The following is a 27,628-nucleotide window of genomic DNA, read 5'->3' as shown; positions in this document are numbered from 1 at the left end:
ACATCATAAGAATTACGTAGATACCTGCAAATCCAACACTCACTAGGCTGAACATAAGTTTACATTAATATATAAAACAAACTTAACATAGTTAATAGTAATAGTAAGGAGATTATCATTTCGTACCTGAATACTTTAAAAAATCCAAAAACTGACAACAATAAGTAGAGGCCAACACCACCACTATGGCTCACATCATCACTTACCTGGACACCAGCAATGTCCCATGTTAACCACCATCTTTAGGTTCCCCGTGCTCTCTTGACAGGAACCTGAAAAAAACTTTAGAAAATACATGTTAAAGGACACAATTTATTTCCTATGAGGATGCTGTCAACTAACCTTAGTTACTTCCAGTATTACTGGATGCACTGACTCTACTTGAATATTTGTAGTACACCAAGGTAAACACCATTTTAGAAAAGACCATAATTTCTTGATTGGATAACTGCAAAGATTCCATGGTTACGAATGTGGTGGGAAGCACAATGAGAATTACTGTGACAATCCCTCAATACTCACAAAGTTATACAAATTTCCCCTAAAATGTGAAAAGAAAGAATTCAAGGATTCTATTACTAGTAAGAACTTTTCATCACTGAATACATAAAGAAAAAAGAAACAAACACAGTAACGAGTATTTGGGACATCATTAATCACTTACCTAGATACAGAAAATCAAGTAGATGTGCTGGGATTTAAACTTACCACATCAGTTACCTATATTCCAGCAGTCCCACATCAACTACCATTATTGGGCTCACCATAATCTCCTGACAGAATCCTGAAACACACATTATGAAAAATGTTATATTTGATATACATCCGATTATACCTGGTCACCTGCACATTCCCCTGGTCATTTCTGTCATTTTGGGATCCATCAACATTACTTGAACACTTGCAGAACTCCAGTGTCAAAATCTAGTAAGAGACACTTCCCTCTCTTAAATGGATACCTGCAGAAATCCCATGGTCATTCTGTGGTGATGAAAAATATGATAAATTAGCTGGATACCTACAGGTCCATCTAACACTATGATTATTAAATACACATTAGCTCTACATAAGAATACAGTAAAATCACTCATGCTTATTTGTACTGTTAGACAAAATTAATTTCTTCTATGCAAACCAGCCAAAAAATAAGATTAGTATCAGAGTTGTCAACACCATCATTAATTACCTGTATATCTGAAAATAGGAAGGTCTCTACCATATAAAAGTCGCATTAGTTCTTACTTCTATACTAGTAAAGCCATTGCCTGATAGCTGAAAATAAAAACATGGTAATACTAGTACTAGGGACAGCATCATCACTGACCTAGGTATGTGAAGATTAGATGTTCTGTAGTGTGAAAAACCCACATTAACACCTACCATGTTAATAGCCATTGTTAGGTTCACCACCATCTCTTGACAGGAATTTGAAAAACACATTTCGAAATATGTGTGAAAAGACACTTTTTACAGCATGATGCTTGCCAATAACTTTTGTCACTTCCATCATTATGGGACATATACACTCTAGCTGGACATTTGTAGTACTCCAGGTCAACAATGTTGCCAGATGAAACCATTCTTTCTTGACTGGATATCTGCAAAAATCCGATGGTTACTACTGTGGTGAGGAACACCATGAAAATTATCTGGATACGGCAATGACTCAGTATCCACAGGATTAAAGATAAATTTTCCAAAATATGTAAAACTAAGAACTCATGGTTCCTAACATTGGTAAGGACTATGGTTTCTTATCTCAGTATCTTCAAAATAAACAAGCAAGCAAAAGTGTTAGGGGCACTTTGATCACTTACCTTCTTATATGAAGGTCAAATGTTTTCACTGTGCATTAAGCACACCTCATCACTTACCAGACACTCATAATGTCCACCATTAATGGCCATTGTTAAGCTCACTATAATCTCATGAAAGGAGCCTGAAAAGCATATTGTGAAAAACGTGTTTAACACATCTCTTATACTACCTGGACACCTGCAAATACCCTTGATCACTTCTTTTTGTGACTCATCAATGCTACCTGGATAGTTTCAAAGATGTGAAGTTAAACCCTAATAAAGACACCTCTCTCCTTTGAAGAAATACCTGCCAAAATCCAGTGGTCACTAGTGAGGTGATAGACAGTGTGATATCTTACCTGGATACCTGCAGGTTTCTCGACTGCTACTAGGGTTAAGTACAAATTAGCACTAAACAAGAATACAGAAAGTCGCACGCTTATTCTTATTAGTGGAGCAAGTTCATTTCTTCCCTGCAAAACTATACCAAACCAGGTAACTATTACAGGTATGATCACCATCATCAATTTCCTAGATATCTGAAATTTGGGTCTCTAGTGTATAAATGCCACATCATTTCTCACCTTTATATTAGTACTGTGCTTACCTGAATGCCTGTTTATAAAAACAACATTCTTGTAACCACAGTATTACAGGCACCATCAACGCTTACCTAGATAACTGAAATCTGAAGCTCTCTAAAGTGTAAAGGCTCACACCATCTTTTCCCTCTCTTTTAGCTAAGTCCATGTTCACTATCACTGTTAGTTGCAGCATCATCCACTGACAGCACCTAAAAAAAACCCCATGAAGGCAGCCATGGTTAGAGATACGTCTTTTTCTACCTAGACCATGCAACATCTCATGAGAATCACTAGCAGTAGGAGAACCATCAACTTTACCTTGATACTTGCAGAATATCAAGGTCAAAACCATGGATATATCATAATCACTTGACTCGGTACCTGTAAAAATACCATGGTCAATACTGAGATGAGAAACACTATGAAAATTGACTTGGAAACTTACAAATCCCTCAGTCTTAGCCAGATTTCAAAACATTACCTCTGAACTAGTAAGCAGTAAGGGTGTATTCTTAAATGGGAATTATGGGAACATTATAATTTCTTACCTGAATATCTGCAAAACCCCAAAAAACACAGTAACACAAATGTTAGAGGTATCATCATCACTTATGTAAATTTCTGAAGGTCAGAATGTCTTCTGTGTGATAAGACTGACATCATCAGTTGCCTGGATACCAGCAAAGCTTCATGTTAATCCCATTGTTAGGGTTACCTTGATCTTTAGATTGAAACCTGAAAAAACACATTGTGCCAGATGTGTTTAAGAATGTAACTTTTTCTAGCAGAACATCTGCAAATTAACTTTTGTCACTTCTATCTTTACAAACTCATTAATGCTACCTGGATAATGGCAGAACCTGAAGATCAACACATTGGTACAGGCACCATCATTTATTGTCTGGGCATCGATAAAAATCTCATGGTCATTACTGTTTTGACGAAAGTTATGATCACTTGCCAGATCATGGCAATGAGAATTGAAAATTTCTCATTCACTCCTAAGGTTAAATACACAATATCTCTAAACCAGAAAACTGGTTAAGCTAAGTCTCATGGATTCCAATACTTACTGGTAGAGCCAGTATCTTTTTTTTTTTTTTACCCGAATACCTGCAAAACACACGATACCAACACACGTTGAGGATATCATCATCACTTACCGAGATGTCTGAAGAGCAGATGGTCTGTACTATGTTTAAGGTCCACATAATCACTTAGCTAGATTCCATGAATGCCTACAAAAATGACCAATATGAGTTTCACCATTATCTCTTGATAGGAGCCTGCAAAACCATATGGCAGCAGTGGTGGTTAGGGATACATCTTCTACATGGACCTCAAAAAATCCCACGGTGACTAGTATTGTTAGGGGAACCATGAACTCTACCTGAATCCTAAGGTTCTGAGGCCAATGCTGTAGTTAGAGACACCATTATCTCTTGACTACCTGCTGAGAAATCATATGGTGGTAACCCTGGTCAGGATGCATGTCCTTCCATCTGGCCCCCTGCTCATTCCGTCCATACACTCACTACGATCATTAGGGCATCACTAAGTGTACTTGGACACTTAGAGAAGTCCAAGGTCAACACAGTAGTTTCACACACTGTCTGTTCACTGGACACCTGCAAAAATCCTATAGTTACTACTGTGGTAAGGAACTCTGTGATATCCTACCTGGATGTCTGCTACATCTTTGTCACTACTAAGTTTGAGAGAGATTGTCTCTGAACTAGAAAACAGTAAAATCTAATGGTTACTACTTTTGTTGGGCACACACATTTCTTATCTGAACACCTATAAAAACACATGGATATGAAGAGTTCAGGACATCTTCATCAGTTTTCTAGATGTCTGAAGATCATTTGGTCACTAATGTTTTTAAGGCCCACATCATCTCTAACTAGGATACCAGCAAAGTCCCATCTTCATTGCTACCGTGAGTTTTATTGTCATCTATTGAGTGGAACCTTCAAAATTCCATGGCTATTACTGTGGTCAGTGACATCATAACTTACCCAGAGACTTCCAAAATCCCATGATGCCCGTTTGGTTAAAGCCCATGTTATTTCTTTCCCAGTTACCTGCCAAATCTTCTGTTTACTACTGTGGTAAATTTCACCTTTATTCACTTACTAAAACCATGCTGACAACCATAATTAAAGAGACATTATATTTTATAGGACATCTGAAAATCAATGGGCACTGCCATGGTTCAAGTCACCATTATCCCCTATGGGATGACTCCAAAACCCCATATTCACTTTAGGTTTACCATCAGGTCTTGACTAGATACTGGCAAAACCACCTTGGTCACAATAGTGCTTTGTGACATATCATCTCTTACTTAAATACCTACAGAAACCCATGGTCTTCATAAGGTTTGAAAACCTAACACCTATTTCATGGCTATCTACAAACTGCCCAGATAACTGCCATAGCTGGGCATATAACATGTTCCCGCATATATACAAAAACTCACGGTTAGAATCAACATGGATTTCATCTTTCATGAAAAACAAGAAGGCTTCCTTTGTGCTCAGCACTGCCTGAATAATCTGCTGCAAGGAGAATATTTCAGTCCTGTGGAATTAGCTTCAATTGCACATCAGCTAGATGAAGAAGAGAGGATGAGAATGGCAGAAGGAGGAGTCACTAGTGAAGACTATCGTGCATTTTTACAGCAGCCTTCAGAAAACATGGATGATAGCGGCTTCTTCTCCATCCAGGTAATATGCAATGCCTTGAAGTTCTGGGGTTTAGAGGTCATCCATTTCAATAATCCTGAATATCAGAAGCTCGGGATTGATCCTATAAATGAAAGATCTTTTATATGTAATTATAAACAACACTGGTTTACTATCAGAAAATTCGGAAAACACTGGTTTAACTTGAATTCTCTCTTGGCGGGTCCAGAATTAATATCAGATACATGCCTTGCAAATTTCTTGACTCAACTGCAACAGGAAGCATATTCTGTATTTGTTGTTAAGGGGGATCTGCCAGACTGTGAAGCTGACCAACTGCTGCAAATCATCAGTGTTGAAGAGATGGATAGACCAAAACTTAATGGAAAAAAATTAGCCAAAGAAAAAGACCACAGAGTCTACAAAACAATTCTTGAAAAAGTGTCAGAAGAAAGTGATGAGTCTGGAACATCAGACCAAGAAGAGCAGGATTTTCAGAGGGCCCTGGAACTAAGCCGCCAAGAAACCAATAAAGAAGATGAAGATCTCCGCAGGGCTATTGAACTAAGTATGCAAGGTAGTTCCAGAAACACATCGCAAGATCTTCCAAAGACATCATGTGGAACTCCTGCTTCGGAAGAGCCAAAGAAAATAAAAGACTATTTTGAAAAGCATCAGCAGGAACAGAAGCAGCAGCAACAACAGTCAGATCCGCCAGGTCACAGTTCATATCTACACGAAAGGCCAACAACAAGTTCAAGAGCAATTGAGAGTGATCTCAGTGATGACGTCAATGAAGACATGGTACAGGCCGCTGTCGACACTGTTTTAGAAATTATGAGAAAGAATCTGAAAATCAAAGGAGAAAAATAATGCCGTTAAAAATAATTTAGTCATACTTTCCAAGATTATCCTGTGTGATCATATTGTAGGACCCATTTTGGTCATCTGTCAAATAGATGAGGAAATAAGGCTTTTAGATGGTCTGCAAACAAAATGGTGAGAGATATGTGGGACTAAATAATGATTGTTCAACTAGTAGCCAAGGAGACATTCAGCAATTAATTAAATTTAAAATAGCTTTCAAAATGTTCCTTTGTTTTTTTTTGGTTTTTTTTTTTTTTTTAGTGTGCAATATCTAACGTGTCTAAAGTTGAGGCATTTTTCGTGAATCTTTTTGTATACTAACTAGTTAGCTCTTGCCATAGAACTTTTTCCATATGGTCTCTTCTATTGTAGATAATGTGGCTCATTTTGGTTGCTTTTATTTCTCATGAACCAATTTAACCTTTCAGGAAAGTGTCTCTTGTCTGTGTTGATCACAGTAATGGTTTTAGAAGGATAAACAGTTTGCCTTCCAACTATGTACTGTGCACTTAAGTATATTCTTATGTTATTTCTTCTGATCACAATTTCTGCTACCTGGTCCTTAATTATTTTCCACAAGTCTTTTGAAATATGGTAATACTTTCTGAGGTTTTGCTTTTTATGCCCTATGTGCTAAGATCGTTATTTCATGACTCTGGTGCATTACTCTTTCTTTCTTTGGGGAGCGTGGTGAGGGGGGCAAAGACTTGCTCTATTGCCCAGTCTGGACTGCAGTGGCCCAACCTCGGCTCACTGCAACATCTGCCTTCTAGATTCAAATGATTCTCGTGCCTCAGCCACCTGAGTAGCTGGGACTACAGGCATATGCGAGGACGCCCAGCTAAATTTTGTACTTTTAGTAGAGACGGGGTTTCACTATGATGGCAAGGCTGGTCTCGAACTCCTGCCCTCAAGTGATCTGCCCGCCTTGGCCTCCCAAAGTGTAGAGATTAAGGCGTGAGCCACTGGGCTGGCTGCTGGTGCATTCCTATACTCTGAAATCAGCCTTGCACAAATATTTGAGAATGAGCAACTTTTTAAGTCTGAACAAAAGGTAACATCAAGATTTCAGGACATATTATTGCTATCTAGATATCTAAAAAATCATATGGTCTGTAATACGTTTAAGGACCACATCATGTCTTACCTGGGTATCAAGAAATCCCATGTTTGCGCCTATTGTTAAATTCATCATCGCCTGTTGACTACAACCTGCAAAATCCCGTGGTTAGGGACACCATGATCACTTATTTAGAAATCCCTAAAATCTAATCATGTCCACTTGGTTAAAGACCACATTATTTCTTTTTTTTTTTTTTTTTTTTTTTTTTTGAGACGGAGTCATGCTCTGTCGCCCAGGCTGGAGTGCAGTGGCCGGATCTCAGCTCACTGCAAGCTCCGCCTCCCGGGTACACGCCATTCTCCTGCCTCAGCCTCCCAAGTAGTTGGGACTACAGGCGCCCGCCACTTTGCCCGGCTAGTTTTTTGTATTTTTTAGTAGAGACGGGGTTTCACCGTGTTAGCCAGGATGGTCTTGATCTCCTGACCTCGTGATCCGCCCGTCTCGGCCTCCCAAAGTGCTGGGATTACAGGCTTGAGCCACCGCGCCCGGCCTATTTCTTTCCTCAATTCCTGCTAAATCCTCTGTTCATAAGAGTGGTTAAGATTGTCTTCATTATATTGCTGGAATTTGCAAAAAAAGCCATGGTGACAACCATAATTAGACACACACCACCTGTTACCAAGATATGGGCACTACTTGTGGGCATTACCACAGCTTAGGCCAACATCATTCCCTACTGGGTATCTTCAAAAACTTATATTCACCAGAGCTTTAAGTGAGATACTTGTAAAATACCTTGGCACTTGGTTACAATTTGTGACACATCATCTCTCATGTGGATACCTACAGAAGATCATGAGATCGACCAGATATAGAAATACCTACCAGACATGGATACCTACAAATTACTCAAATAAAATGCCATTGCTAAGGACACATCCTTTATTTCCTGGGTAACTGTAAAATACCTTGGGACTACCATTTCTAGTAACATATTACTCCTTGATTGGATATCCTCAAAATCCCATGGTCACCACATTTTTAGAGACACCATTATCTCTTACCTGGTGATTTGCAAAATTCATTGTTCATTGGAGGGGTAGGGTCACCGTCACCTCTTAATTACTGATCGAATAATTTGCATCATAACCTTCACGGTTAAGGGGACCATCTTTTCTTTACTAGGCCCCTGACAAACCTCATAGTCATTTTGGGGTTAGGTTTGCCACCATATCCGGAATACAAAATGTCATGTTCACTCATATGGGAAGGGACATCATCAGCTCCTACGTGCCTACCTGAGGAAACCCAATTTTGATACTCGAGTTAGGGTCACCATCCACTCTTATATGGATATGTAGAAAATACCATGGTCTCCCACAGGATTAGGTTTATCATTATTTCTTACTTTTATACCTTCAGTATCCTATGTTCACTTCCTAAGTAGAAACTCTCATTTCTTACCTGGATATATACAAAATTCCACAGAAATTACCATAGATATGGCCACTGTCATCTTTTCACCCTATAGCTACAAAATCCCATGGGCATTACCACGGTTAGGGACATGTCCATCATCTGTTTCTCGTATTCCTTCAAAATACTATGGTCACAATGTTGAGAGTCATGATCATCTCACACCTGAATCCCTACCAAATATGATAATCAGTGAATCTTGTGGACAGATCTCAAGGCTGTCCTCTGCCTGCCTGAGCCTGAAACTACATATGTGACCAATGTGTCTATGGACACTGCTTTTAATACCAGAACCCTGCAAGCCACCTGCTCACTATCATCACTGTAAGAGCCAAAAATCTACCAGGATGCTTGTGGGCCCTCCAAGTTCTAGGCCATTGTAGGACACGCCACTTTCCCTGGCCGGCTTCCCTGTAACTCCACCGAAGTTACTTCTGTGATGCACAGTGCCATGTGGGTTCCCTGGGTACGTGCCAATCAATCCACACTCACAGAGTACATACATCTTATATTCTTTCTAGGACAGAAATCGACAGGATCATATGGCGAGGAGAACAGGGAGTCACTACTCTTCCTTTCCATAATAGCCGTTAGCCCATCACATGGTAAACTGTTCAGGCAAAGGAACCTCACGTACCTAGATAGGTGGAGATCGCCTGGTCTGTGGTGAGTTTACTGCGAACACCATCACTAACCAGACAGCAGACATGTCCCCTGATGGTGATTCCTTTTTGTCAGGATTTCCTCCAGGGAACCTGAAAAACATATACAGACATATGCCTCAGAAACACACAAGATGCCGTACCAGGACACCTGCAAATCATGATGCTCACATCCATCATTCAATGACTCTTACCAGGATGCTGGTGGGGCCATCCGGCTCAGGGCCGTGGCTCCAGAAGATAGCATTTCTCTCTACAGAACACCTGTAAAATGTCCACAGTCACTGCTGTGGCTGGGAACGCTGGATCATTACCTGGTATTTGCAGTCCCGCCGTGTTCACATGGTTAGGCACTGTCTCTGAAATACGCAGAGGAAAAACTCACAGTTTCTAGGGTGCCAGGTACCCTTATCAATCCCAACTGGGACACCTGAAGTGAAATCATGGGAACGACAGGGAGGCCTGACACCATCATCACTTATCTAGACAACTGAACCTCGCGTGGCCCGTGTGATGCTTTTGGTCCTCATCAGCACTGACGTGCAGAGCAGCCGAACTTCCCATTAAGGTCTTGTGTCAGATTTATTGTGATGTCATGGTAGGAAGCTGAAAGAGGCACGAAGAAGTATGTGTAGAGGGACATGGGGTTTGCTGCCAGCACTCCTGCAAAGAATCTTGATTATTTCCATCTTTACAGGACACACCCACTTGACTTGGATACTTGCAGTAATCCCAGGTCGACCCTGATAGCACAAAAACACCATTTCTCGACACCTGTAGCCATCCTAGGGGCAGCATGGGGGCAGGGAATGCAGAGATAAATACCTGGCATCCTGCAGCCCCTCAACACTCACAGGGTTCAGCATACACTTTCGTTGAAACGGAAAACGGGAAAACCTGGCCGATCTGGGATTAGTAAGGACTCAATCATTTCTCAGCTGAGTACCTGTGAAAGAAATCACGGCAGGAAGACGTGTGGGGACACCTCATCACTGAACCAGGTCTCTGGGACAGTCCCACGGTGCATGCTGTGGTTTATGCGTGCATCAGCACTTACCTCAGGCAGACTCTCTCAAAAAAAAAAGAAATACTGTGCTTAGGATACCGTCATCTCTGAACTACTGACGAAAAAATTACATCATAACCGTCACAGTTAAGGAGACCATAATCCCTTTACAAGACTCCTGACAATCTCATGGTCACTTTTGTGGTTTGGTTCGACATCATATCTGGAATACCACAAAATGCAATGTACACTAATATGGGAAGAAACACCATCAGCTTCTTAGTGCCTACCTGAGGAAATCCAACTTTGATACTCAAGTTAGGACCACCATTCACACTTATCTGGATATCTAAAAAGTAGCATGGTCACCCACACCATTAGGTTTATTATCATTTCTTACCATTATAATTTCAGTATCCCATGTTCCCTTCCTAAGTAGAAACACTCATTTCTTACCTGGATATTTACAAAATCCCATGGACATTACCAGAGCAATGGCCACTTTCATCTTTTCACTCTTTAGCTATAAAATCCCATGGGCCCTACCATGGTTAGGGACAGGCCCATCAACTGTTTCTTGGATTCCTTCAAAATACCATGGTCACCACAATGATGAGAGCCATGATCATCTCATACCCGAATCCCTAGAAAACGCTATGGACCCTGAATCTCCTGGAGAGATCTCAAGGCTGCCTACACACACTCTCACTACTGCCTGCCTGAACCTGAAACCAAATGTGTGACCAATGTGTCTATGGACACAGCTTTTCCACTAGGACCCTACAAACTGCCTGCTTGCTATCATCATTACGGGAGCCAATAATGTACCTGGATACTTGCAGGCCCTCCAAGGTCTAGGCCACTGTAGGACACGCCATTTTCCCTGGCCAGCTTCCCTGCAAATCCACCACAGTCACTCCTGTGATACATAATGCCACATGAGTTCCCTGGGTACATACCAATCAATCAGCACTCACAAAGCACACAGATCATACTTTCTCTCCAGGACAGAAATGAAAAGGATCACATGGCAAGGAGAACTGGGAGCCACCTCCCTTTCTTTCCATAATAGCTGTTAACCCACCACATGGTAAAGTGTTCAGGCAAAGGAACTCACTTAACTAGATATGTTGAGATCACCTGGTCTGTGGTGAGTTTACCATGCACACCATCACTTACCCAGATAGCAGACATGTCCCCTGATCGTGACTCCTGTTTGTCGAGATTTCATCGTGGGAATCTGGAAAACATACACTGAGATAAATGCCTCAGAAATACACCAGGGACCAGGCATGGTGGCTCATACTTGCAATCCCAGCCGTGTAGGAGGCCGAGGAAGGTGGATCACCAGAGGTCTGAAGTTCGAGACCAGCCTGCCCAACATGGTGAAACTGTCTCTACTAGTAATACAAAACTTAGCGGGGGATGGCGGTGCACATCTGTAATCCCAGCAACTCGGAAGACTGAGGCAGGCGAATCTCTAGAACACAGGAGGCAGGGGTTGCAGTGAACCGAGGTCACGCTATTGCCCTCCAGCCTGGGCGACAACAGCAAAACTCTATCAAAAAAAAAAAGAGAAACACACAAGTTCAGGTGTTCCAGCAGCACACCTGCAAATCACGATGCTCACATCCATAATTCAATGACTCTTATCTAGATGCTGGTGGGACACCCAAGCTCAGGTCCATGATCACAGCAGACTGCGTTTCTCTCTACAGGACACCTGCAAAATGTCCATGGTCACTGCTGTGGCTGAGAACGCCGGATCATTACCTGGTATTTGCAGTCCCACCATGCTCACAGGGTTAGGTGTTGTCTCTGAAATATGCAGAGGGACCACTCACGGTTTCTAGAAAGCCAGGTACTCTTATCATTTCCTACGGGATACCTGAAGCGAACAACAGGGAGACTTGACACTATCATCACTTACCTAGACAGCTGGGCCTCACGTGGCCCGTGCGATGGTTTTGGTCCTCATCAGTGCTGACCTGCAGAGCAGCCAAGCTTCCCATTAAGGTCCCGTGTTGGATTCATTGTGATGTCACGGTAGGAATCTGAAAGAAGCAGGAAGACGTATGTGTAGAAGGGCACGGGGTTTGCTGCCAGCACTCCTGCAAAGAACCTTGATTATTTCCATTGTTATGGGACACACTCACTCGACCTGGATACTTGCAGTAATCCCAGGTCGACGCTGATAGCAGAAAGCCACTGTTTCTAGACTGGACATCTGTAGTCATCCTAGGAGCAGCATGCGGGCGGGAAATACAGTGATAAATACCTGGCTCCTTGCAGTCCCTCAACACACACAGGGTTTAGCATACACTTTCTGTGAAGCAGAAAATGGAAAACCTGGCCAATCTGGGATTGGTAAGGAGTCCATTATTTCTCACCTGAGTACATGTGAAAGAAATCATGGCGGGAAGGCATGTAGGGACACATATCTTCACTGAACTGGGTCTCTCTGACTGTCCCATGGTGTGGGCTGTGGTTTAGACCTGCAGCAGCACTTACCTCACCCAGACGCTGTCTCAAAAAAAGAAAAAAAATAGATAACCTGATAGTCTTACATCCAACAAACATATAAAGCCAGAGCTCTTAGCTGGATACTTATAAAATACTTTGGTTACAGTAGCGGCAGTTACTTACAATTTGTGACACATCATCTCTCATGTGGATACCTACAGAAGGCCAGAAGATCTACCAGATTTGGAAAAACCTACCATACATGGAGATCGACAAATAACCCAGATTAAATACCACTGCTAGGAACACATCATTTCTTTCGTGGCTAACTGTTGAATACCTTGGTACTACCATTTCTAGTAACACATTATTCCTTGATTGAAATCTGCAAAATCCCACGGTCACCACATTTTTAGAGACACAATCATCTCTTACCTGGTGACTTGCAAATCCCTTGTTCAGTATCACGGTTAGGATCTCTGTCATCTCTTAATTACTGACCTACAAAATTTCATCATAAACTTCATGGTTAAGGGGACCATCTTCTCTTTACTGGATCTCTGACAAATCTCATGGTCATGTTTGTGGTTAGATTTGCCATCATATCCGGAATACCACAAAATGCCATGTTCACTAACATGGTATAAAACATCATCAGCTCCTATGTGCCTACCTGAGGAAACCCAACTTTGATACTCGAGTTAGGGCCATCATCCTCTGTTATCTGGATATCTAGAAAATACCATGCTCACCCACACGATTAGGTTTATCATTTCTTACCTTTATAACTTCAGTAACCCATGTTCACTTCCTAAGTAGGAACACTCATATCTTATCTGGATATTTACAAAAATCACATGGACATTCTCAGGTATATGGCCACTGTCATCTTTTCACTCTGTAGTTACAAAATCCCATGGGTACTACCATGGTTAGTATGAGACAGGCCCATCATCTGTTTCTTGGATTCCTTCAAAATACCATGGTGATGAGGGCCATCATCATCTCATACCTGAATCCGTACCAAATCCTATGGACCCTGAATCTCCTGGAGAGACCTCAAGGCTGTCCTCACACTCTGACTTCTGCCTGCCTGAATCTGAAACCAACAGGTGACCAACGGGTCTATGGACACAGCTCCTCCACCAATACCCTACAAACTGCCTGCATGCTAACATAATTATGGGAACCAGAAATGTACCTGCATGCTTGTGGCCCCTCCAAGGTCTAGGCCATCATAGGACATGCCATTTTCCCTGGCCGGCTTCCCTGCAAATCCACTGCAGTCACTTTTGTGATGCACAATGCCACGTGAGTTCCCTGGGCTCCTGCCAATCAATCAGCACTTACAAAGCACATACATTATACATTCTCACCGGGACAGAAATGAAAAGGATCACATGGCGAGGAGAACGGGAAGCCGCTTCCCTTTCTTATAATAACAGCTGTTACCCATCACATGGTAAACCATTCAGGCAAAGGAACCTCACTAACCTAGATACATGGAGATCACCTGGTCTGTGGTGAGTTTACCGCACACACCATCATTTACCGTAAGAAATCACGGCAGGAAGATGTGCAGGGACACATCATCACTGAACTAAGCCTCTGTGACAGTACGACACTGTGGGCTGCAGTTTAGGCCTGTGTCAGCACTTACCTCAGCCAGCAATGCCCCACGTTACCCAGCTTTGAAAGGCCTGCTGTGATGCCCTGACATTCATCTGAAAGACATATTGGGGAAACTCTGCTTGGTCCACAACCTATGCTACGAGGACACCCACAAATATACTTGTTCATTGGTATCATTTCACAACTCATCCAGGTTACCCAGATAACTGAAGATATCTAAGCCAGAGCCTACGAGGCATACCTGGAGAAACAGCACGGTCCACATCGGGGTGACAGACAATATGATCAACTACCTGAGCACTGGCATATCCGTTTATCACATGGAGGGTCAAATTTGCACACACACACACACACACACAAACCCTTACCTTTGAATAAGCAAACAGTAAAATCTCATGCTTACTGGCATTGGGAATCACTAATTATCTTTTCCCAATGACACATATGCCAAACACAAGGTTACTCTACCAGACTCAAACCATCATTAATTATCTACATGCAGGAAATTCAGAGTGCCTTTCATGAGGTAATGCCACAACATCTCCTACCTCTCTACAGGAAGAGGACTTTATGGGACACCTGCAGGAAACCATGGGAAAACACCGTGTCAAGGACAGTGCCCTCTTTGTCCAGGAAATCTGAAGTTCAGGTGGTCTGTATTGGCATAGCACTCGTGTCATCCATTACCCGGTTACTATCCAGGGCCTCCGAATGGCCATTCTCAGACCCACCTTGATCTCATGACTAGCAGCAGCAGAAGAAACGCATCTGACAGGTGTTTTCCAGGATGCCACTTGGCATACCTGAAAGACGAAAAAGACACGCACCACACAGGCTGGTCACTGCCGTCATCTAGGAACCTTACCTAGATCCTGGCAGAACTCCAACTTCCACCCCACTGTTGGCACCACTATCAGCTCTGGACTGATGATGTGTCAGAACTATCATTCCATCCTGTGGTCTGGTAGAGTAGGATAATTCACCTGGACACCCGCATCTACCGCAGTCAACACGGACTCAGGTTCAAGGCACATTATCCTCAAGTCGAACATAGCAAGGACTAATGCTTATTAGCCTTGGTTGGCAAAGCATTGTTTCTTAACTGAATTACTGCAGAAAATAAAGAACAGAAAATGAGCCAAGAAAACCCACGGCAGGACAGGAAAAATAGCAGGAATGCCATTGGTGATTACCTGTGTATCAGAAGATTGGATCGTCCATGGCCTGCTTATGCCCATACTATCTCCCCTCTGGATACAGGCAGAGTTCCCCTGCTCAGGCATAATGAGGGTTCCCTTGACCTCTGGAAGGGAATGTGAAATCTGCCTACAGACAGCTTTTCCAGCAGAACCCAGAAAACCACCCGCTCACTAACATCATTGTGGGGGCCAAAAATCTACCTGGATGCTCGTGGTCCCTCCAAGGGGTAGGCCATCGTAGGACACTTCATTTTCTCTGGTTGTCTTCCCTGCAAATCCACCTTAGTTACTCCTGTGATGCACAGTGCCACTGGAGTTCCCTGGGTACGTGCCAATCAATCAGCACTCACAGGGTACATACCTCATACGTTCTCTCCAGGACAGAAAACAATGGGATCACATGGCAATGAGAACAAGGAGCCGCCACCCTTTCTTACCGGAATACCCCTAAACTCATCATGTGGTAAACTGTTCAGAGAAAGGAACCTCACTGACCTACCAATGTGAAGATCAGGTTGTCTGTGATGAGTTTATGGTGCACACAATCACTTACCCAGACAGCAGACACGTCCCCTGTTCATGAGTCCCGTTCTTCAGGATTTTCTTCTGAGAACCTGGAAAACATATACTGAGATATATGCCTCAGAAACACACAAGGTGTTCTACCAGAACACCTGCAAATCATGATGCTCATATCCATCACTGAAGGACTCTTATCCGAATGCTAGTGAGGAACCCCAAGCTCAGGGCCGTGGTTCCAGAAGACAACAGTTCTCTCTACAGGACACCTACAAAATGTCCACGGTCACTGCTGTGGGAAGGAACACCGGATAATTACCAGGTATTTACGGTTCCACTGCGAACACGGGGTTAGGCATTGTTTCTGAAATATGCAGAAGGAAAACTCACAGTTTCTAGTATGCCAGGGAGTCATACCATTTCTTTCTAGGACAAATGAAGTGAAATCACGGGAACAACAGGAAGGATGGACACCCATCACCACTTTCCTAGACAGCTGAATGTCATGGGGCTAGTACGACGCTTTCGTTCTTCATCTGCACTGTCCTGCAGACCGGTGTCAGATTTTGAGATGTCACAGTAGGAGTCTGAAGTAGGCTCCAAGACATATGTGTAGAAGGACACAGGGTTTCCGCCAGACTCCTGCAAAGAACCTTGATTACTTCCAGCTTTATGGAACACACTCCCTCGACCTGGATACTTGCAGTAATCCTAGGTCAACCCTGATAGCAGAAAACCACCATTTCTCGACTAGATACCTCTACAAATCCTAGGGGCAGCACGGGGTGGGAAATACAGTGATAAACGTCTGGTTACCTGCAATCCCTCAACACTCAGAGGGTCAGAACACACTTTGGATGAAAGAGAAAATGGGAAAAGCCGGTGTATCTGAGATTGGTTAGGACTCAATCATTTCTCACCTGAATACCTGGGAAAAAGTCATGGTGGGATGCCGTGTAGGGACACGTCATCAGTGAATTAGTCTCTGTGACAGTCCCACGCTGTGGGCTGTAGTTTAGGCCCGCATCAGCACTTACCTCCGCCAATAATGTCCCATGTTACCTAGTTTTGATAGGCTTATTGTGATATGTTAATGTAAATCTGAAATATATATTGTGAATAGTGTGACTGGTACACATATCATTCTACCTATATACCTCCAATGTTTTCTGGTCATTTTTATTTTTGTATTCATCAAATGTACCTCGATACTTGTAGAAATTTGAGGAAAACTCCTTTTAAGAATCCTTGTACTTTCTTGATTAGATCCCTGCATAATTCCAGTTGTTAATATCATGGTGTTGTACAACACAATCAATTACCTAGATGCCTGTGGATTTGTGTAGCCCTGTAAGTGTTCAATACTCATTATCTGTCAAGACATGCAATAAATTCTCTTGATTATTCGTTATTACTAGAGGCGTATTTATTTTTAACTGCATAAATGTGAAACACAAGTTTAAGTTAATACTGTGAAAAACATTAATAAAAGTTGATATCTGAAAATATCAAGCTGTTTTACATGTTAATACAACCTTACCTGGTCTCTATAAACTAGCCCAAAAACCTGAATGGATTACCTACAAAATACACAGTAGCTTAAGCATCAGGGATCCCTTTTTACGTACCTAGAAAATCCAATGCTCTGCATTGTGTAATTACCCCCATTACAGGAAGCAAACAGTTATCACTACCTGTTTACAAGCAATGTTTCATTACTGAGCATTATGTGACTCACCTCATAGTTTTGACAAGAACCTGAAAAATCATATAAGACAAATGTGCTTCAGGTCACAACTTGTTCTCCCCCCGGGCACTTGCCTACAACCTTGTAATGCTTCCATTATTTTGGAATACACATCAACTCTACCTAGACACTTGCTTTAATTCAAGGTCAACACATCTTTGTTAGAGACACCATCATGGGTGGTGATAACTGCACAGCTGATAATATCCCATGGTTGCTACTCTGATGGGGAGCTACAAGATATTTTCAAGGACACATGGAAATCATTGACCACTCACCTGGTTAAATGTAAATTTTCTGTGAAATACAAACTCTGTGATAACATGCCTGCTAGAATTAACAAAATACTATCATGTTTTGCCTGAATACGTACCAAAAATCAAATGGTAAAACTTACCTAGATATAAAAAAATCAGATGACTCATGATGGGTTAGGGTGTGCATCATCACTTACTTAGACCAGAAATGTCTTTACTGACATCCACTTTTAGTTTCGTAACATTTACTTCACAGGAACCTGAAACACAATGTGAATATGTGTTGAAGGATGTAATGCTTTCCAGAAGGACACTTGCAAATAACCTTGCAGAGTTCCATCCATATGAGACAAATCAACTCTACCTGGACATTTGTAGTATTGCAAGGACAACACTGTTGTCATATCAAACCATCATTTCTTGAGAGGAAACCTATAAAATCACGTGGTTTCCACTGTAGTGAAAATCACCATGATCATTGCCTGGATACATGCAATCCCTCAAACTCAGAGGGTTTGCCATACATTTTCCCTAATACATGAAAAGCGAAGACTCATGGTTTCTAGAATTGATACAGGTTCTATGATTTCTTTCCTGAACCCCTGCAAAAAAATCATGGAAAGGGCAATAAAGAGGTGCTTGGGGCACTGTCATCACTTACCTATGCACATGATGATCAGATGTGCTGTGCTGTGCTTTTGTCCCACACCAGCTCTTGTCTTGATGCCAGCAATGTCCCACCTTTTACAGACTCCCTGATTACCTTTCACAGACTCACTACGATGCCTTGACTTGGATCAGAAAAACACATTGTGGAAAATGCATTTGATATTGTGGAAAATGCATTTGGTAAATATCTTCAGATACTTGGACGCCTGCAAAGTCCTTTGGTCACTTGTATCATTTCAGGACCCATCTATGCTACCTGGATGCCTGCTCAATTCCAAGTTCAAACTATGGTAAGAAAATCCTTCCTTTCTTGAAGGCATACCTGCAAAAGGACCAATAACCTGGTGACAGATAAGACCATAAATTACCTGGATACTTGCATATTCATCTATTGCTCTGAGTGATAAATATGCATTATGTCTAAATAAGAATGGCGGAGAATCTCATATTTACTAGTATTGATAGAGACTAATTCTCTAACTGCACACATGCCAAATAAATGTTAGTATATGTATCTTAAGGATATCATTTACTCAGGTATCTGAAAACCAAAAGGTCTCTCATGAGTCAATGTCATATCATCACTTACCTGGACACCAGCAATCTCTCCTGTTAATAAACATTTTTAGGTCCATTGTGATCTCTGGATAGGCACCTAAGAGCATAATTTGAGATATGTGTCAAAGAACACAACCTTTTCTATCAGGATGCCTGAAAATAACCTTGATCACTGCCATCATGCAGAAACCATTAACTACCTGAATATCTGAAGTACTCCAAGGAAGTGCCGTTGTCAGATAAGAACATCGTTTCCCGACCACACTCTCAAAATTCCCATGGATACTACTGGAGGAGGAACACCACGATAGTTATCTAGATATGTGCAGTTCTTCGTCACTGTACATTCTCTACAGAAGAAAAAAGTGAAAATTCATGATTCCTCAAATTGTTAAGGGCTATCTCGTGCTTAGCTGAATAGTTGCAATAAACACATAGTCAAAAAAATGTGACACCATCATCACCTATATACATGAAGATCAGATGGCCTAAGATCAGATGGCCTGTGCTGTGGTTTAGGCTCATATCAGCACTTACCTGGGCACCAGGTGAATTCCTGTGAATGACCATTTTGAAGTTCATCATGTTCTCTGGACTGAAACCTGAAGAACAAATTGTTACAAATGTTCCTATGCACACAATTTTTTGCACCTAAACGTCTATGGTAAAGTTGGTGGCTTCCTCCATGGCAGGACCCAACAACTCTGATTACTTGTAGCATTCTATGGTCTGCACTACTGTTAGTGAAAACACATTCTGTTCGCTGCACACTTCCAGAAGTTCCGGGGTTACATCTGAGAAGCAAGACATAAGAATTACGTAGATACCTGCAAATCCAACACTCACTAGGCTAAACATAAGTTTACATTAATATATAAAACAAACTTAACATAGTTAATAGTAATAGTAAGGAGATTATTTCGTACCTGAATACTTTAAAAAATCCAAAAACTGACAACAGTGAGTAGAGGCCAATGTGGGGAAAAGAAAGAGAGATTAGCCTGTTACTGTGTCTATATAGAAAGAAGTAGACATAAGAGACTCCATTTGGTTCTGTATTTGAGATGCTGTTAATCTGTGACCCTACCCCCAACCTTATCCTTGCAAGAGACAGGTGCCGTGGTGATTCAAGGTTTAATGGATTTTGGGCTGTGCAGGATGTGTCTTTGTTAAACAAGTGCCTGAAGGCAGCTTGCTGGTTAAAAATCCTGCCAGTCCCTGGGCAATGGAACATCTCAGTGTAAAAACCCGATTGTATGCTCTGTTCACTGAGATAGGAAAAAACTGCCATACGGCATAAGGTGGGACTTGCTGGTGGGACTTGCTGGCGGGACTTGCTGGCATAATGCTGCTAAGAGGTTTATGGAGATGTTTGCATATGCATATCAAGGCACAGCGTTTTCCTTTGAAATTATTCATGTCACAGAGATCTTTATCCATATGTCTTACTGCTAATTTTCTCCCTTCAATGATCCTATTGTCCTGCCACTCCCTTATCTTTAAGACGGTAAAGATAATTATCAATAAATACTAAGGGAACTCAAGAGACCGGTGCTGGCGTGGGTCCTCTGTATGCTGAGTGCCAGTCCCCTGGGCCCACTTTTTTCTTTCTCTATACTTTGTCTCTGTGTCTCATTTCTTTTCTCAAGTCTCTCCTTCCACCTAAAGAGAAACGACCAAAGGTGTGGAGGGGTAGGCCACCCCTTCAGGCCAACACCACCACTATGGCTCACATCATCACTTACCTGGACACCAGCAATGTCCCATGTTAACCACCATCTTTAGGTTTCCCGTGCTCTCTTGACAGGAACCCGAAAAATACTTTAGAAAATACATGTTAAAGGACACAATTTATTTTCTATGACGATGCTGTCAACTAACCTTAGTTACTTCCAATATTACTGGATGCATCAACTCTACTTGAATATTTGTAGTACACCAAGGTAAACACCATTTTAGAAAAGATCATAATTTCTTGATTGGATAACTGCAAAGATTCCATGATTATGAATGTAGTGGGAAACACAATGAGAATTACTGTGACAATCCCTCAATACTCACAAAGTTATACAAATTTCCCCTAAAATGTGAAAAGAAAGAACTCAAGGATTCTATTACTAGTAAGAACTTTTCATCACTGAATACATAAAGAAAAAAGAAACAAACACAGTAATGAGTATTTGGGACATCATTAATCACTTACCTAGATACAAGAAAATCAAGTAGACGTGCTGGGACTTAAACTTACCACATCAGTTACCTATATTCCAGCAGTGTCCCACATCAACTACCATTATTGGGCTCACCATAATCTTCTGACAGAATCCTGAAAAACACATTATGAAAAATGTTATATTTGATATACATCTCATTATACCTGTCCACCATTAATGGCCATTGTTAAGCTCACTATAATCTTATGAAAGGAGCCTGAAAAGCGTATTGTGAAAAATGTGTTTAATATACCTCTTATACTACCTGGACACCTGCAAATACCCTTGATCACTTCTTTTTGTGACTCATCAATGCTACCTGGATAGTTCCAAAGGTGTGAAGTTAAACCCTAATAAAGACACCTCTCTCCTTTGAAGAAATATATGCCAAAATCCCATGGTCACTAGTGGGGTGATAGTGTGATATCTTACCTGGATACCTGCAGGTTTCTCGACTGCTACTAGGGTTAAGTACAAATTAGCACTAAACGAGAATACAAAAAATCGCATGCTTACTCTTACTAGTGGAGCCAGTTCATTTCTTCCCTGCAAACCTGTACCAAACCAGGTAACTATTACAGGTATGATCACCATCAGTTTCCTAGATACCTGAAATTCGGGTCTCTAGTGTATAAATGCCACATCACTTCTCACCTTTATATTAGCACTGCCCTTACCTGAATGCCTGTTTATAAAAACAACATTCTTGTAACCACAGTAGTACAGGCACCATCAACACTTACCTAGATAACTGAAATCTGAAGCTCTCTAATGTGTAAAGGTTCACACCATCCTTTCCCTCTCTTTAGCTAAGTCCATGTTCACTATCATTGTTAGTTTCAGCATCATCCATGAAGGCAGCCATGGTTAGAGATATGCCTTTTCCCACCTAGACCATGCAACATCTCATGAGAATCACTAGCAGTAGGAGAACCATCAACTTTACCTTGATACTTGCAGAATATCAAAGTCAAAACCATGGATATGTCATAATCACTTGACTAGGTACATGTAAAATACCATGGTCAATACTGAGATGAGAAACACTATGAAAATTGACTTGGAAACTTACAAATCCCTCAGTCTTAGCCAGATTTCAAAACATTATCTCTGAACTAGTAAGCAGTAAGGGTGTACTCTTCAATAGGAATTATGGGAACATTACAATTTCTTGCCTGAATATCTGCAAAAAAAACAAAAAACACGGTAACACAAATGTTAGAGGTATCATCATCACTTACGTAAATTTCTGAAGGTCTGAATGTCTTCTGTGTGATAAGACCGACATCATCAGTTGCCTGGATACCAGCAAAGCTTCATGTTAATCCCATTGTTAGGGTTACCTTGATCTTTAGATTGAAACCGGAAAAAACACATTGCGCCAGATGTGTTTAAGAATGCAACTTTTTCTAGCAGAACATCTGCAAATTAACTTTTGTCACTTCCATCTTTACAAACTCATTAATGCTACCTGGATAATGGCAGAACCTGAAGATCAACACATTGGTACAGGCACCATCATTTATTGTCTGGGCATCGACAAAAATCTCATGGTCATTACTGTTTTGACGAAAGTTATGATGACTTGCCAGATACCTGAAAATTCTTCATTCACTCCTAAGGTTAAACAGACAATATCTCTAAACCAGAAAACTGGTTAAGCTAAGTCTCATGGATTCCAATACTTATTGGTAGAGCCAGTATCTTTTTTTTTTTTTTTTACCCGAAAACCTGCAAAACACACGATACCAACACACGTTGAGGATATCATCATCACTTACCGAGATGTCTGAAGAGCAGATGGTCTGTACTATGTTTAAGGTCCACATAATCACTTAGCTAGATTCCATGAATGCCTACAAAAATGACCAATATGAGTTTCACCATTATCTCTTGATAGGAGCCTGCAAAACCATATGGCAGCAGTGGTGGTTAGGGATACATCTTCTACATGGACCTCAAAAAATCCCACGGTGACTAGTATTGTTAGGGGAACCATGAACTCTACCTGAATCCTAAGGTTCTGAGGCCAATGCTGTAGTTAGAGACACCATTATCTCTTGACTACCTGCTGAGAAAACATATGATGGTAACCCTGGTCAGGATGCATGTCCTTCCATCTGGGCCCCTGCTCATTCCGTCCATACACTCACTACGATCATTAGGGCATCACTAAGTGTACTTGGACACTTAGAGAAGTCCAAGGTCAACACAGTAGTTTCACACACTGTCTGTTCACTGGACACCTGCAAAAATCCTATAGTTACTACTGTGGTAAGGAACTCTGTGATATCCTACCTGGATTCTGCTATATCTTTGTCACTACTAAGTTTGAGAGAGATTGTCTCTGAACTAGAAAACAGTAAAATCTAATGGTTACTACTTTTGTTGGGCACACACATTTCTTATCTGAACACCTATAAAAACACATGGATATGAAAAGAGTTCAGGACATCTTCATCAGTTTTCTAGATGTCTGAAGATCATTTGGTCACTAATGTTTTTAAGGCTCATATCATCTCTAACTAGGATACCAGCAAAGTCCCATCTTCATTGCTACCGTGAGTTTTATTGTCATCTATTGAGTGGAACCTTCAAAATTCCATGGCTATTACTGTGGTCAGTGACATCATAACTTACCCAGAGACTTCCAAAATCCCATGATGCCCGTTTGGTTAAAGCCCATGTTATTTCTTTCCCAGTTACCTGCCAAATCTTCTGTTTACTACTGTGGTAAATTTCACCTTTATTCACTTACTAAAACCATGCTGACAACCATAATTAAAGAGACATTATATTTTATAGGACATCTGAAAATCAATGGGCACTGCCATGGTTCAAGTCACCATTATCCCCTATGGGATGACTCCAAAACCCCATATTCACTTTAGGTTTACCATCAGGTCTTGACTAGATACTGGCAAAACCACCTTGGTCACAATAGTGCTTTGTGACATATCATCTCTTACTTAAATACCTACAGAAACCCATGGTCTTCATAAGGTTTGAAAACCTAACACCTATTTCATGGCTATCTACAAACTGCCCAGATAACTGCCATAGCTGGGCATATAACATGTTCCCGCATATATACAAAAACTCACGGTTAGAATCAACATGGATTTCATCTTTCATGAAAAACAAGAAGGCTTCCTTTGTGCTCAGCACTGCCTGAATAATCTGCTGCAAGGAGAATATTTCAGTCCTGTGGAATTAGCTTCAATTGCACATCAGCTAGATGAAGAAGAGAGGATGAGAATGGCAGAAGGAGGAGTCACTAGTGAAGACTATCGTGCATTTTTACAGCAGCCTTCAGAAAACATGGATGATAGCGGCTTCTTCTCCATCCAGGTAATATGCAATGCCTTGAAGTTCTGGGGTTTAGAGGTCATCCATTTCAATAATCCTGAATATCAGAAGCTCGGGATTGATCCTATAAATGAAAGATCTTTTATATGTAATTATAAACAACACTGGTTTACTATCAGAAAATTCGGAAAACACTGGTTTAACTTGAATTCTCTCTTGGCGGGTCCAGAATTAATATCAGATACATGCCTTGCAAATTTCTTGACTCAACTGCAACAGGAAGCATATTCTGTATTTGTTGTTAAGGGGGATCTGCCAGACTGTGAAGCTGACCAACTGCTGCAAAATCATCAGTGTTGAAGAGATGGATAGACCAAAACTTAATGGAAAAAAATTAGCCAAAGAAAAAGACCACAGAGTCTACAAAACAATTCTTGAAAAAGTGTCAGAAGAAAGTGATGAGTCTGGAACATCAGACCAAGAAGAGCAGGATTTTCAGAGGGCCCTGGAACTAAGCCGCCAAGAAACCAATAAAGAAGATGAAGATCTCCGCAGGGCTATTGAACTAAGTATGCAAGGTAGTTCCAGAAACACATCGCAAGATCTTCCAAAGACATCATGTGGAACTCCTGCTTCGGAAGAGCCAAAGAAAATAAAAGACTATTTTGAAAAGCATCAGCAGGAACAGAAGCAGCAGCAACAACAGTCAGATCCGCCAGGTCACAGTTCATATCTACACGAAAGGCCAACAACAAGTTCAAGAGCAATTGAGAGTGATCTCAGTGATGACGTCAATGAAGACATGGTACAGGCCGCTGTCGACACTGTTTTAGAAATTATGAGAAAGAATCTGAAAATCAAAGGAGAAAAATAATGCCGTTAAAAATAATTTAGTCATACTTTCCAAGATTATCCTGTGTGATCATATTGTAGGACCCATTTTGGTCATCTGTCAAATAGATGAGGAAATAAGGCTTTTAGATGGTCTGCAAACAAAATGGTGAGAGATATGTGGGACTAAATAATGATTGTTCAACTAGTAGCCAAGGAGACATTCAGCAATTAATTAAATTTAAAATAGCTTTCAAAATGTTCCTTTGTTTTTTTTTGGTTTTTTTTTTTTTTAGTGTGCAATATCTAACGTGTCTAAAGTTGAGGCATTTTTCGTGAATCTTTTTGTATACTAACTAGTTAGCTCTTGCCATAGAACTTTTTCCATATGGTCTCTTCTACTGTAGATAATGTGGCTCATTTTGGTTGCTTTTATTTCTCATGAACCAATTTAACCTTTCAGGAAAGTGTCTCTTGTCTGTGTTGATCACAGTAATGGTTTTAGAAGGATAAACAGTTTGCCTTCCAACTATGTACTGTGCACTTAAGTATATTCTTATGTTATTTCTTCTGATCACAATTTCTGCTACCTGGTCCTTAATTATTTTCCACAAGTCTTTTGAAATATGGTAATATTTTCCGAGGTTTCGTTTTTTATGCCCTCTGTGGTAAGATCGTTATTTCATGACTCTGGTGCCTTACTTTTTGTGGGGGGGATGGGGGGCGGGGGGTAAAGAACTGCTCTGTCGCCCAGTCTGGACTGCAGTGGCCCAACCTTGGCTCACTGCAACATCTGCCTTCTGGGTTCTAGCAATTCTCGTGCCTCAGCCTCTCATGTAGCTGGGACTATGGGCATGTGCCAGGACGCCTGGCTAAGTTGTGTATTTTTAATAGAGACAGCGTTTCACTATGTTGGCCAGGCTGGTCTCGAACTCCTGACCTCAAGTGATCTGTCCGCCTCGGCCTCCCAAAGTACAGGGATTAAGGCATGAGCCATCGGGCCGGCTGCTGGTGCATTCCTATACCCTGAAATCAGCCCTGCACAAATATTTGAGAATGAGCAACTTTTTAAATGTGAAAAAAAAAAATGGTTACATCAAGATTTCAGGACATATTGTTTATGTAGATATCTAAAAAATAATATGGTCTGTAATATGTTTAAGGACCACATCATGTCTTATCTAGGTATCAATAATTCCCATGTTTGCGCCTACTGTTAAATTCATCATCACCTGTTGACTACAACCTGCAAAATCCCATTGTTAGGGACACCATGATCACTTATTTAGAAATCCCTAAAATCTAATCACGTCCATTTGGTTAAAGCCCACATTATTTCTTTCCTCAATTCCTGCCAAATCTTCTGTTCATAAGAGTGGTTAAGATTGTCTTCACTATATTGCTGGAATTTGAAAAAAAAAAAAAAAAAAGCCATAGGGACAACCATAATCAGACACACACCACCTATTACCAAGATATGGGCACTACCAGTGGGCATTACCACGGCTTAGGCCAACATCATTCCCCACTGGGTATCTTCAAAAACTTATATTCGGGCCGGGCGTGGTGGCTCAAGCCTGTAATCCCAGCACTTTGGGAGGCCGAGACGGGTGGATCACGAGGTCAGGAGATCGAGACCATCCTGGCTAACACGGTGAAACCCCGTCTCTACTAAAAATACAAAAAAACTAGCCGGGCGAGGTGGCGGGCGCCTGTAGTCCCAGCTACTCCGGAGGCTGAGGCAGGAGAATGGCAGAAACCCGGGAGGCGGAGCTTGCAGTGAGCTGAGATCCGGCCACTGTACTCCAGCCCGGGCTACAGAGCAAGACTCCGTCTCAAAAAAAAAAAAAAAAAAAAAAAAAAACTTATATTCACTGGAGCTTTAAGTGAGATACTTGTAAAATACCTTGGCACTTGGTTACAACTTGTGACACATCATCTCTCATGTGGATACCTACAGAATACTATGAGATTGACCAGATATAGAAATACCTACCAGACATGGAGACCTACAAATTACCCAAATTAAATGCCTTTACTAAGGACACATCATTTATTTCCTGGGTAACTGTAAAATGCCTTGG

The 27,628-nt window shown here is 41.3% G+C and overlaps 2 protein-coding genes and 1 long non-coding RNA gene across 18 annotated transcripts in view; 2 read left to right on the top strand and 1 right to left on the bottom strand.

Annotated features, from left to right (window-relative positions):
- Positions 1–24,604, bottom strand: part of LOC126945338 (uncharacterized) — a 44,238-nt gene extending 19,634 nt beyond the window's left edge. For 7 of the 16 annotated variants that reach the window (XR_007722410.1, XR_007722405.1, XR_007722412.1 and 4 more), the window contains exons 1-3: positions 4,869–4,928; positions 3,774–3,833; positions 207–3,621 (exon numbers count right to left, since the gene is read on the bottom strand). This is a non-coding gene — a long non-coding RNA (uncharacterized LOC126945338). Of the gene's footprint in view, positions 1–206; positions 3,622–3,773; positions 3,834–4,868; positions 4,929–23,412; positions 23,476–24,508 lie in introns of those variants that run through there. The other 9 variants (XR_007722414.1, XR_007722417.1, XR_007722406.1 and 6 more) reach the window with 9 other exon arrangements.
- Positions 4,415–6,162, top strand: LOC126945336 (ataxin-3-like protein). Its single transcript, XM_050775244.1, has 2 exons — positions 4,415–5,115; positions 5,380–6,162. Exons 1-2 carry the CDS (start codon positions 4,882–4,884, stop codon positions 5,944–5,946), a joined length of 801 nt encoding a protein of 266 aa, XP_050631201.1. The 5' UTR covers positions 4,415–4,881; the 3' UTR covers positions 5,947–6,162.
- Positions 24,055–25,801, top strand: ATXN3L (ataxin 3 like). The gene is given in 3 exon segments (XM_050775245.1): positions 24,055–24,755; positions 25,020–25,058; positions 25,060–25,801. Coding segments are annotated over 3 exon segments (801 nt in total). The 5' UTR covers positions 24,055–24,521; the 3' UTR covers positions 25,588–25,801.
- Positions 25,802–27,628: the final 1,827 nt, after the last annotated feature.

Source organism: Macaca thibetana, chromosome X (assembly GCF_024542745.1).
Source record: "Macaca thibetana thibetana isolate TM-01 chromosome X, ASM2454274v1, whole genome shotgun sequence".
Classification (NCBI taxonomy): Eukaryota; Metazoa; Chordata; class Mammalia; order Primates; family Cercopithecidae; genus Macaca; species Macaca thibetana.
This window is presented reverse-complemented; position numbering and strand designations above follow the sequence as displayed.